The 12010-nt window shown below is 53.6% G+C and overlaps 1 protein-coding gene and 1 pseudogene across 4 annotated transcripts in view; one reads left to right on the forward strand and one right to left on the reverse strand.

Annotated features, from left to right (window-relative positions):
- The first annotated feature begins 1302 nt into the window (after positions 1-1302).
- Positions 1303-12010, forward strand: part of TTBK1 (tau tubulin kinase 1) — a 46973-nt gene continuing 36265 nt past the window's right edge. The window contains exons 1-4 of one of the 3 annotated variants that reach the window (XM_039467897.2): positions 1303-1546; positions 4401-4562; positions 11301-11448; positions 11850-11923. In XM_039467897.2, coding sequence (XP_039323831.1) covers positions 4455-4562; positions 11301-11448; positions 11850-11923 — 330 coding nt within the window. In that variant the 5' untranslated portion in view covers positions 1303-1546; positions 4401-4454. The remainder of the gene's footprint in view (positions 1547-4400; positions 4563-11300; positions 11449-11849; positions 11924-12010) is intronic. The other 2 variants (XM_074397825.1, XM_074397826.1) reach the window with 2 other exon arrangements.
- Positions 7238-7985, reverse strand: LOC104650602 (cell division cycle-associated protein 3 pseudogene; annotated as a pseudogene). Its single transcript, XR_012517261.1, has one exon. The product of XR_012517261.1 is annotated as a cell division cycle-associated protein 3 pseudogene (transcript).

Raw genomic sequence — 12010 nt, forward strand, 5'->3', positions numbered from 1 at the left:
CTGGGCTCAAGAGATCCTCCTACCTCAGCCTCCCGAGTAGCTGAGACTGCAGATGCACACCACCACATCCACCTAATTTTTAAATTTTTTGTAGAGATGAGGTCTCACTATGTTGTCCAGACTGCTCTTGAACTCCTGGGCTCAAGTGATCCTGCTGCCTTGGCCTCCCAAAGTGTTGGTATTATTGGCGTGAGCCATTGGGCCTGGCCTGTTGTTGTCGTTATTATTACTGAAGTTGCTCAGTATGCATTTGTTAAAGGCATTAAGGAAGGAAGGAACTGGCTGGGCACAATGGCATATGCATGTAATCCCGGTACTCTGGGGGGCTGAGGTGAGCGGATGTCTTTGAGCTCAGGAATTCAAGACCAGCCTGGGCAACATGGTGAAACCCTCTACAAAAAATATAAAAATTAACCGGGCATAGTGGCTTATGCCTATAGTCCCAAATACTTGGGAGGCTGAGACTGGAGAATAGCTTGAGTCCAGGAAGTAGAGGTTGCAGTGAACTGAGACTGTGCCACTGCACTCCAGCTTAGGCAACCCTGTCTAAAAAAAAAAAAAAAAAAAACAACGAAGGAAGAAACTGAGAGACAGACTGCATGCAGAGTTTGTTGTTTGAGGAATGTTGGAATGTTGAGTTGTTGAGTAATCCAACCCGTCAGAAGAAGAGTAATGGCTTTATGGGTCCATGTTGGCAAGATGTTTTGATGTTACAGTAAAGAGTGCGCATCTTATTTGGTAAGCAGTAAAAAACAATGGCAGAGTTTGTCCTCAAATGAAAGAAGGGGCCAAAGAAAGAGAGACAAAGGTTGAGCCAAAAGATAAAGCATATATGTGGTGAGGTGAGAATTACACTTGACGGGTGGCGGATGCGAGTGTGGGATGGCCCCAGAAGAGGTAGGTGATGGGGACGTATGGGAGGATGGGTACAGGTGAGGAGATGAGTTTAGACGAAGGCGATATAAACATGTAGAGGAGGGAGTGGGGAATCAGGCGAGACTGATGGGTCAGGTGAGGCATTGTAGGGACATGATGGGAATGGGGAAGATAAAAGGTGATGGAGACAGGTGAATTTTATGGGAACAGGTAAGGGGTGATGGGACTGTGCTGGGAGATGGAGTCAAGTGAGTGGCAGAGAGTGGTAAGGAGAACCTGAGAGCTGGAGCGGGACAGCTGAGAGTCCAGGGGCTGGCGGAGAGCGGAGCTGGGCCGGCGGAACGTGATGTCAGAGCGGAGCGGTGATGTCAGAGCGGGCGGCGGGAGCTGATGTCAGGGCTGGTGCTGATGCTGGCGGCGCGGTGCATTGTGGGCAGCTCCCCGCTCCGCCGCCGCCGCCGCCGTCGCCCTAGAGGATCGGGGCCGGGCCGGGCCGGGCCGGGATGGTCCCGGTCCGGAGGCCGCCGCAGCCGCCGCCGGAGGGAGCGGGTCGCCCTGCGCCGCACTGAGCCGCCCCCGCCCAGCCCCGGCCCCGGGGGATGCGCCGCCCCGAGCCGCTGCCTCCGCCGCCGCCGCCGCCGCAGCCGCAGCCGCAGCGGGCACAGAGCAGGTGAGGCGGGGCGGGGCGGGCCGGGGTCGGGGCGGGGGCTCCTTCGCGGGCTCAGGGGGGCCCAGCCTGGCTCGCCTGGCAGCGCAGGCTTCTCGGGCTCCCCTCCGCGCTGCCGTCGCCGCCCGCTGGGCTGGGACCCTGGCCTACACCGCCTGGGCCGCGCGCGGAGGCCTGGAGCCGCTCCCTACCCCCAGCACACAGACCTCTCTCCCCAGCCCGTCCTCCAGGGACTTTGCTCATCCCCACTCACCTCTGTCCCCTGTCCCCATGGTTTCAACCCTGGCTCTCCTGTCACCCCTGACGAGTCATTCGGCTGTCTCCATAACCTCGGCCCCTGTCCTCAGTCCCTCCATGCCTCCCTCCTGCCTCCTTGCCTACCTCCTCATCCCCTGAACTATGCCCAGAGATCCCTCCCGTGTCCCGTCACTTCCTTGCCTGTCATCATTATCTCTCACCGGTCTCTCTTCTACCCAACCCCCTCCTCTGATCCTGTCGTTCCTCATGCCTGTCATTCCCCTCTGCCTCCCTCCACACCTCTTTTACCTGTTCCCATCACCTCTCTTACCTGGGCTCCCAGCTTCCCACACACACCTGCTAACACCTTGCAGAGTTACACGCCAACACTTGTATTCACAGGCCGTCATGAGCTCCCATCACTTCCATGTACCTCTGTGTACCATCACTGGCCCCATATGCTCCTACCTGCACTCTCCGACAGATATTCACACAAACTCCTGCACAAGCCCTCACCCTCACCATGTGCCCATGCCTCCACGCACACACAGAGGCCTGAGGTGGCAGTAACAGGGCAGCCAAGTGTCCCATGTTTGTATCATCCAACCCAGTCTGAGCTGAGGGTAGTCCTCGGATGCAGACAGAAGGGTGGTGGAGTGGGAGAGGCAGGTAACTGTCATTTATCTTCCTGGCTCCACTCTCCCTTGTTCTGCCTCACCTGTTTCTTTTTGGTTTGCTCATCTATAAAATGGGATCAGGACACAAAATTTCCTAACCAACCTAACAGATCCACTGCCCAGAGTTCACCCAGTTCAACTTCTGAAGGCCCTCTCCTGCCAGTTCCATTGCTTCTTCAGTCTCGTCCTCAACCTGTTTCCTCCACCTTTATTCCAGAACCCCTATCCCTACCTCTCCCTTCATCCTGCCATTGCCTTCACTGCCCTCCAAATTCCTGATGCCCCATATCCCACTTTGGCAGAAGGAGGGAAGTCCTGATGCTCTGAAGGTGTAAGGGTTGGAGGAAACAGCTCAGCTTAGTCATTTGAAGGAGGAGAAAAAGAGTGGCAGCACCTCTCTCCATGAAGACCCCTTCTGCATATGTCCGCCATGGCATATCATGACATTGGAAGGTGGTTTTCACACCTTCATGTCCCACCCTGTCCCCTATGGCAGATGTTTAGACGAAAGAGCCCTGGGACGTTATCCCATCCCAAGGAAAGGCAGGTTTATGTGGTTTCTACCCCACCTGTAGATCTCTTTAGCTACCTTCCTACCCCAACGCGCAACCCTCAAACCATAGCCTTAGTAACTTCCCTCTTTCCCTATTTGCGACTCTCCAGCGTCATTGTGAGGGCACAGTAGTGTGCTTGTAAAAAGTGTGAGAGAAAGAGAACAGGACAATATCCTGGTTCCAAATCCTGTCCTGGGTTGGCAGAGATCTCAGAAAGTCATCTCTTCTGGCCCCTTGCCTACACACATGTACATCACACACAGACAGACACAAAACACACACAAGCACATACAGACACATAGATACATGTAGAAAAGCACGCAGACACATGGAAAAGATAGACACAGAAATACATACACAGAAGGATACATGCACAGATACACACACAGACATATGCGCAGATGCGCGCCACACACACACACACACACACACACACACACACACACACACGGGTATTTCTCTGATAACATGTGCCTGGCTTTCCCAACCCTCACCACTGGGAAGCTCTGCCTGATATTCAACTTCTACCTAACCTAATTTGAGGAGAGCTGGGCTCTTTCTTGTTGATTCCTAAGCAGACCCAGAAAGGTGTGGTCAGAGGCTCTCTCACCCCATGCCCACCCAGACCTGCTGTTCCCTGTCACTCCTCCTGCCTTCTGCTAGGCCCCTTTCATTTTTCTGCCCTCCCCCAATTCAACCCACCTCTGTCCCTCTGGACTGACCACAAGGCTGCTGTCCATCTGAAATCCATTGTCTTGAGTCCATCACCTGTGTTCACTCCATCTCTCATATCCTGACCTCCCAACCCCATGGCTGTGTCAGTGGCTTCAGCTCTCCCTGAGAGGTGTGTGCCTCTCAGCACCTGCATCCCCCTCAGTTAGCACCGCCCTCAAGGGGCTTTAGTGCCTCCCCTCATTTTCTTGATTACCACATCTCCCAGGGTTAACAGGTCACTTTGGTGTGGGTCTCCCAGAGGTGGCCCTTTGGGTGGCAGGTCTTCCTTTTTCACTAAGTCTCCGTTGCACAGCTCCATGGACATTTTGTGGCACAGGGACTCCCCTACAAGGGAGAGGGTCCCAGTCTCTTAGTCAGCAAGTCTTCCCGGCATCAGTTAGCATATGTCTCTTTCCCCTCCGCCTGTTCGCTGTCATTTTCCTCTTCTTTATTGGTCAACATGTGTGTCCTATTGCTGATTTTAAACATCTCCAGTTTGTAGTCTGTATTTCCCTTGCACTGGCCTTTACACAATGTTTCCCTTGGTAACTCCTGGAGCATCTGTCCAGTGGGCCCAGGGAGAATGCGGGGCAGGAGTGGAGCTCCTCTCCTCCACGTCTGCCAGGTGGTCCCGGGTCCGCAGCCCGCTCTCACAGTCCCTCCGCACTCCCCTAGGTAGATGGCCCCCTCAGGGCAGGCCCTGCGGACACCCCTCCCTCTGGCTGGCGGATGCAGTGCCTAGCGGCCGCCCTTAAGGACGAAACCAACATGAGTGGGGGAGGGGAGCAGGCCGACATCCTGCCGGCCAACTACGTGGTCAAGGATCGCTGGAAGGTGGTGAGTGAGTGACCCGGCGCGGCAGAAGGAGGGTAGCGGGGAGGGAGGCGAGGACCTGGAGACTTGTTAAAACCGGTGCCCTCCTCGCCTCTACCCTAAGAGGGAGGTGCCTCTAAGCTTATTTGCATACTGCTTGCAGGTCATTATTTTTGCCAACACATGTGGACAATAGCTTTCTCCCAGTGCCCTCTCTCCAGCCCCGCCCTCTCTCACCCCTCTCCCCGCTAGGTCACGTTGGTCAGGCCAAGCCTGGAACAACTCCTGGTTGGATGTCTGGGCAGGAGCTGCAGAGCCCGGTGTGGGGAGGAGGCAGGGGGTGGAGGAGGGAGCTCTTTCTCTGACGGACCTCGGAGAAGGGCAGTGGACGAGCATGTGTCCCTTCGCTTCCACAGAGGACGGAAAGGCTTGGGTTTGGGGAAAGAGGCCCTGCAGGCTGCTCCCGCCGCACCCGCACTCCATCTTCTCCATCTATCCTCCTCCCCTCGCCGGGTCCTGCGGCAGGCAGGTGCAGCACGGCGAGACTCCATCTCCCGGCGTGCTCTGTTCCTCCAGCCTGGGACTTCGGGCTGCTTAGCCTGCTGGGAGTTGTAGTCTCAGCCTCTCCGGAGCCGGGCCTGCCTGGGAGGGGGCGCGTGAGGGCTGCGGGAATGGTAATGCTTGGGGAACGGGACCTACAGTAAATCACCTCCCTTTTTCCGTCACTTAAGAGCGCTCTGGTGTCCTCTTATCATTGTGGGGGCAGGATGATGTGGGGCTGACTGTAGGTGGAGTGTGGGGGGAACCCGTGTGTGAGCCTGCGGGTCTGCACCGGAGTGGGGAGCCAGGAGGAGGGGAGGGAGAAAGACAGAGGTCAGGTATATTCCGAATCTGTGTGTGCGCGCGCGTGTGCGTGTGTGCTTGCGCGTGTGCGCGCCCGCATGCTTTAGTGGGGGGAGGTTCAGCTCACGGGGGTGCGGGGTTGGAGAGAAGGGTGAGGCCCGGGTGCAGGCGGGTCTCCACGGCAACAGCCGCTGGCCGTGCAGGTCCCCGAGAAACCTAGAGAGAGGCAATGGTAGCGGCGTTTTCAGAGATGTCTCTGGGACTGGGGTTGGGAGTGGAAGGGGTGACGAGGAGGCGAATCCTAGGGGCCCCAAGAGAGGAGGAAAGGGGCTAGTTATGTCCCAGAGAGGAGACTTCCTGAGAGGGAGAGTACGGGGACAGAAATTGAGGGGAGGAAGAGCCAGGGCGGTAATAAAAGGAACGAGGGTCTGGGAGCTTAGTTTCTGGCAAATTGGAGACAGAATGGCATTTGCACTGAAGTGGTGAGAAAAAGACAGTATTTACACATGTTGAGTTTGGGCTGGAACTTTTTTGTGCTTTCTGAGAGAATGAGTGGAAGATGAGTGGGGAGAGAAAGGGAGGAGGGACCTGGAGGGAGAGCAAGCATGCTGACCTCTCATCCCTTCCAGCTCCCATCCCCACCCCTGGAGAGCTCGAGAGGCTGAGGGGCCACATGCCTCCCATCAGCCTATTCCTGGTAAGGACGGCACTGAGGTGGGAGGCAGAGCTCAGGAACCAAGGCAAACTGCCCAGAGATCTCGGTGGCCAGGAGAAAATGGGGATCAGTGTCACTAGATGCGACATTTAAAAATAAATACGGGGACCCAGCACTTTGGGAGGGTGAGGTAGGAAGATCACTTGAGGTCAGGAGTTTGAGACCAGCCCGGCCAACATGGCAAAACCCCATCTCTACTAAAGATACAAAAATTAGCTGGGCGTGGTGGTGGGTGCCTGTAATTGCAGCTACTTGGGAGGCTGGGGCAGGAAAATCGCTTGAACCCAGTAGGCAGAGGTTGCAGTGAGCTGAGATCATGCCATTGTACTCCAGCCTGGTTGACAGAGTGAGACTCCGCCTCAAAATCAGTCAATCAATCAATCAATCAATCAATCCCCAATACTTCTGAGGCTGAGGCAGGAGGATCGCTTGCACCCAGGAGTTCAAATCCAGCTTGGGTAACATAACAAGACTCTGTCTCTAAAAAAAAAAAAAAAGAAAGAAAGAAAATAATAACATTTTATTCATCCTGAGGGGTGCTTCTCAGAATCAGAATAGCAAACAATAATAGTAATAAAGACTTAGCATTTGTTTTGAGCCTTCACTGTGGCCAGGCACTGTGCAAAATGCCTTATGTGCATTATCTCAAGAACGTACCAAGTAGATTTGTATCCCCATGTATTACTCCCATTTCACAGGTGTGGAAACTGAGGAAATTGCTTAGCTAATTTGCCAAGTTTCCATGACTAGTAGGTGGGACCAGGTCTGTCTGCCAAGAATCAGCCCATCCAAGCAAGAATCAGGAGCACTGAGCCGAAGGAGCCTTTGTGACCAATTCTAGTCCAATTCCCTTCATTTTATAGAGGAGGAAGAGTGTAGGTTCAGAGAGTTTAAGAAACTCACCCCAGGTCACCCAGAGCTGATCAAGAAACCAGGCGTCCTTCCTCCCAAGGACCAATGTTGATCCTGTTGTGTCATATTTCTCCTCTAGTTTAGGGAGGTCCTTCAGCAGGGGCTGGGATCATGTCAAATTTAGCAGGAGTGGAGAAAGGGGAGATTGAGAGAATATTCCTATTACTGGACTGTGGGCTGGGCCATATTATGACTCTTTTTTTTTTTTTTTTTTTTTTTTTTTTAGGGCTTACAGTTTATTCTTCCCACACTCACCCACGGACATTATCCTGGCTTATCTTCCCTACATCTTGCCTTTAGATTCTGTACCTGAAGATCTGGGAGTCTCAGGGTCCCTTGAGGGCTTGTCCGAGCTCTGGTTGGCCACAGGGGTTTCTGTGGGCTGTCTTGCTTCCTCCTTGGAAAACACCTGTTTGGAGGAGAACTCAGTCTGGTTCCAAGGTGGCATCTGTTCCTCAACAGATAACTGGGTACCCAGAGGCAGGTCCAATTCAGAAGATAAAGATGCCTCCGGGGACAGAACAGGCTCTGGGGGAGGATTCGATTTAGAGTCTTCAGTTTCATATACTTCACTCAGCTCTTTCACCAGTGGGCTTGGAGGGTCTCCAGTGCTGGTCTTCATAGGTGTCCGTGCAATACCAAGAGTAGGAGAACGGGGATCTGAGTCCTGGGCAGGTTTAAGATCCTCCAGTTGCTCCCCTGCTGCTAGGCCTGGCTGTGGAGAGCTCTCCACCTGGATGGGAGTGCGCAGGATGCCAGCACTAGGTGAACGGGGGTCCGTCACTCGAGCCAGATGCTTGTTGTGCGGCGGAGGTCGCGCTGGGGTGACTGGGACGCTCTTGGCTGAGCCCATCTCAACCAGGAGTTGCAGGGTGGGGGCAAGGCCCGGCCCGGGACGAGGAGGGAATGCCGGGCCCTAATTCCACCTCTGGGTGCACAACAGCTCGTGGCTCAACTCCCGAGGTTACAAGTTTCAAACTTCCCCCATATTATGACTCTTATGGGCCCCTTCCTCCATAAGAAAGTACTTAAAATTGTATTTTATGACTGCACTGGTATAAAGAAGAATATGTTAATATTATATACTAGATTGTTCTCTTTAACGGTTCATTTTTTTTCCCTAATGTTTTTTATTTTTATTTTTTTTTTTTGAGACAGGGTCTCACTCTGTCACCCAGGCTTGAGTGCAGTGGCGAGGTCTCGGCTCACTGCAACCTCTACCTTTTGGTTTTAAGCAATTCTCATGCCTCAGCTTCCTGAGTAGCTAGGATTACAGGTGCCTGCCACCACGCCCGGCTAATTTTTGTATTTTTACTAGAGACGGGGTTTTGCTATGGTGGCCAGGCTGGTCTTGAATTCCTGACCTCAAGTGATCTACCTGCCTCAGCCTCCCAAAGTACTGGGATTACAGGTGTGAGCCACGGCACCTGGCCTCCCTTATGATTTTAAAATGAATTGAACCATTTTCATGGACACCCTCAAAGGTATCAGGGGCCTAGTCACTTTGTCTCACAGATAAGTCAGACCTAGCAGTGGTGCAAAGGAGGAGGGATGTTGGTGGAGTAGGTGGTGAAGACACCCAGTTCCCTGTCTTATGGAGGTTCTGTAATGGGTTGAGGGGGGCGGGTGGATGAGGAAGGAGGGGACTAAAGCAGGAGAAATAGGCTCTGCTGGGAAATGAAGGTGGTAGAGAAATACCCCCGGGCACCCTGGGAAATTGGGGAGTAGGTGTCATAAATGTCTTGGCTGTCCTGAGCCTTACTTACTTATCTCTAGCAATGATTTAGGAGCCTGGCGGATCTGGGCTTGAATCTCAGCACTCACATGTTTGATGCTGATGGGTCCACAGTTTCAGTAACATTATGGATTCTGCATTTGATTGCCTGGGTTTAAATGAAACCGAGCTTTTTTTTTTTTTTTTTTTTTTTTTGAGATGATATTTCTTTCTTGTTGCCCGGGCTGGAGTGCAATGGCATGATCTCAGCTCATTGCAGCCTCTGCTTCCCGGGTTCAAGTGATTCTTCTGCCTCAGCCTCTTGAGTAGCTGGGATTACAGGCGCCCACCAACACATCTGGCTAATGTTTTCTATTTTTAGTAGAGACAGGGTTTTGCCATGATAGCCAGGATCATCTCAAATTCCTGGCCTCAGGGGATCTGCCCACCTCAGCCTCCCAAAATGCTGGGATTACAGCTGTGAGCCACTGAGCCCAGATCTGGCTTTGCTATTAACTGGCAGTGTGACGTGGGGCAAAATACTGCACGTAACGTGTCTCAGTTTTCCTTCTGTGCAAAATGGGGACTCACATGACCTTCCTCACCTGTGTTGCCAGGAGCCTTTGGGGATTAACTGAGATGCCATCTGTGAGACCAAGATTCCGTCGTTGTTCCCTCCCCTTTGCCCGTTCCTCTGCACTTGCACAAGCAAACCATAAAGGAATCTAGAAGACATTTGCATCTCCCCAGAGTTTAAAGTACCTCAGAGGCAGACATGCCATTGTTTCCCTTGAGTCTGAATCTGTCCCCTCCTGGCTCTGAAATCCTGCCTTTAGCTTTTGCCTCCAGAAGAAAGGAACTCTGGCTTCTCACTCTTCCTCCTTCCTGTTTCCCCGTCTCCTTCCTGGACACCAGCACCTTGAAGTTCCCACCCAGCATTCTGCTTGTTTTCTAAATCTTCCCTTCCTGTCCCTCTCTTTCTCAAGTGATTTCATTGGTAACCTGGGAACTCCCAGCCCTCCAGCTCTGCCCAGTCTTCCTCCCTCCATTCCACAGTGTCAACCACCACTAAACAATCACAGGGCATCTCTGTGCCGAACAGACTTTCCGGGCGGGTTCAGAGATGCAGGAGCCTGAGCGGCCAGAGTCTGCAGGTTGACCAGATCCACAAGCCAGCAGGACAGAGTGAGGGCTCCGACAGTGCACAGAGCAGATAGGCCCTTGCTGAGGCAGCTCCCCAAAGGGGTGAGCATCGAGCTCTACATCCTTCTCTTTTTTTCAGTGGACCTCTCTGGGGTCATGTACATCTTTCTTAAACCAAACCGATCCCAGCTTGGAACTTGGCACCTTCTCCCTGCTCCCCCATGCCTGCCAGCAGAGCCCTCACCCTCCAGGACTCCTGGACCTCTGAGCTGAAATGAGTTTGAGCCCCTCCCCAGAACTCAGCTTTGCTCGGCTCCCTGCCAGCTCTTCCTTCACTTCATTGCGGTTCTCCTCCTTGCCTTTCTCACGCCTGCTTTGGGAGGCTGAATGGGGAGGCTGAGGAGTCAGGCTGCTGCTCCATTGTCTACAAGCTCCGGTCCCACCATGCTCCCACAGTGCCCCCTTCCCCATGGAGGAGGCTCACCCTGCTTTGGGGCATCTGACCGGGAGCCTAGGGAGTGATGTGATGTGGTGTGATGTGAGCTTTGGCAGTGAGCATGGGCCACAAACACCCTTTGCGGAATCTCCTGGCCCAAATACTTTCTCCTTCTTGTGACTCCTTGGTGGCTGCCAACCCCAGGGAGTGCCGGCTGCCCCAGGGGGTGGATCTGCCCTGAGGCTGGGAGGTCCTGGAACTGGGTTGCTCAGTCTACACAGGGGATGGGGAAACATGATACTTGTCCTTCTAGAGAAGAAAAGGTCAAGGGCAGCCCAATATCTCCTCAGAATCCCACATTAGGCTTTCTCCAGTCTATACAGGGTCACAGGTCTTTTACACTTTCCTACTACCCACGCTGACATCTGGCCTTGTGTGTGTGTGTGTGTGTGTGTGTGTGTGTGTGTGTGTGTGTGTGTTCAGGAGCTGAGCTGTCTGTCTCAGGGCCCTAGGAGAGGAGGTAGGGGTGCTGAGGGGATGGGGCAAGGAAGAGAGACATGAGATCCTCCTTTTCAAAGACACTCCCTTCTGTCTGGGTGTGTTGGATCACACCTGTAATCCCAGCACTCCAGGAGGCCAAGGTGGGCAGATCACCTGAGGTCAGGAGTTGGAGACCAGCCTGGCCAACATGGCAAAACCCCATCTCTACTAAAAATAAAAAAATTAGTCAGGTGTGGTGGTGCATGCCTGTGGTCCCAGCTACTAGGGATACTGAGGAACGATCACTGCTTAAACTTGGGAGGCAGAGGTTGCAGTGAATCGAGATCGCACCACTGCACTCCAGTCTGGGTGACAGAGTGAGACTCTGTCTAAAAAAAAAAAAAAAAAAAAAAAAGTTATCCCTCTTCCCCACCCATGAAGGATGCAACCCAGCAGCCGGTGGGATGAGGAGCTGTTCAGACCGATCCCTGAGCATCCTCTATCCCCTCATCTTCATAGCTGAAAAAGATCGGGGGCGGGGGCTTTGGTGAGATCTACGAGGCCATGGACCTGCTGACCAGGGAGAATGTGGCCCTCAAGGTGGAGTCAGCCCAGCAACCAAAGCAGGTCCTCAAGATGGAGGTGGCCGTGCTCAAGAAGCTGCAAGGTTTGGGCTTCGGGGAAGGGGATGGGAGGGAAGAGATGATGGAGCCAGGGGCTAAGAGAAGTGATGAGATCAGAAGCTGGAGTGAGGGAGATGTCATATGGTGGAGGGAAGAGGGGATGGAGCCAGGAGCTAAGGGGGAGGTGACGAAGCCAGAGTCTAAGAGAGACGGCACTGGAGTCTAAGAGAGTGATGGAGCAGGAGGCTGGGTTGGTGATTAAGGAAGTGATGGAGCTGGATTTTAGGAGACACGATGAGGCTAAGGCCAGGGAGGTGGCAAGAGAGGCGCTCACAGGGCCAGCGCTGGAGGGACCAGGAATCAAGAGTGCACTAGGATCCCATCTTAGGGTTGGAAATGAGGAAGAAAGAGTAAGAGCTAGAAGACCTCTGTCTGTGCCCCTCAGGGAAGGACCACGTGTGCAGGTTCATTGGCTGTGGCAGGAACGAGAAGTTTAACTATGTAGTGATGCAGCTCCAGGTGAGTCCCCGTGGCCCATCCTCCCTCCCCTCTCCAAGAGCATGGGCGTGACTCCAGAGCAGGGGAAGGGAAGGGAGACTGTGGCCC

The sequence above is a fragment of the Saimiri boliviensis genome, chromosome 4 (genome assembly GCF_048565385.1).
Source record: "Saimiri boliviensis isolate mSaiBol1 chromosome 4, mSaiBol1.pri, whole genome shotgun sequence".
NCBI classification, from domain to species: Eukaryota; Metazoa; Chordata; class Mammalia; order Primates; family Cebidae; genus Saimiri; species Saimiri boliviensis.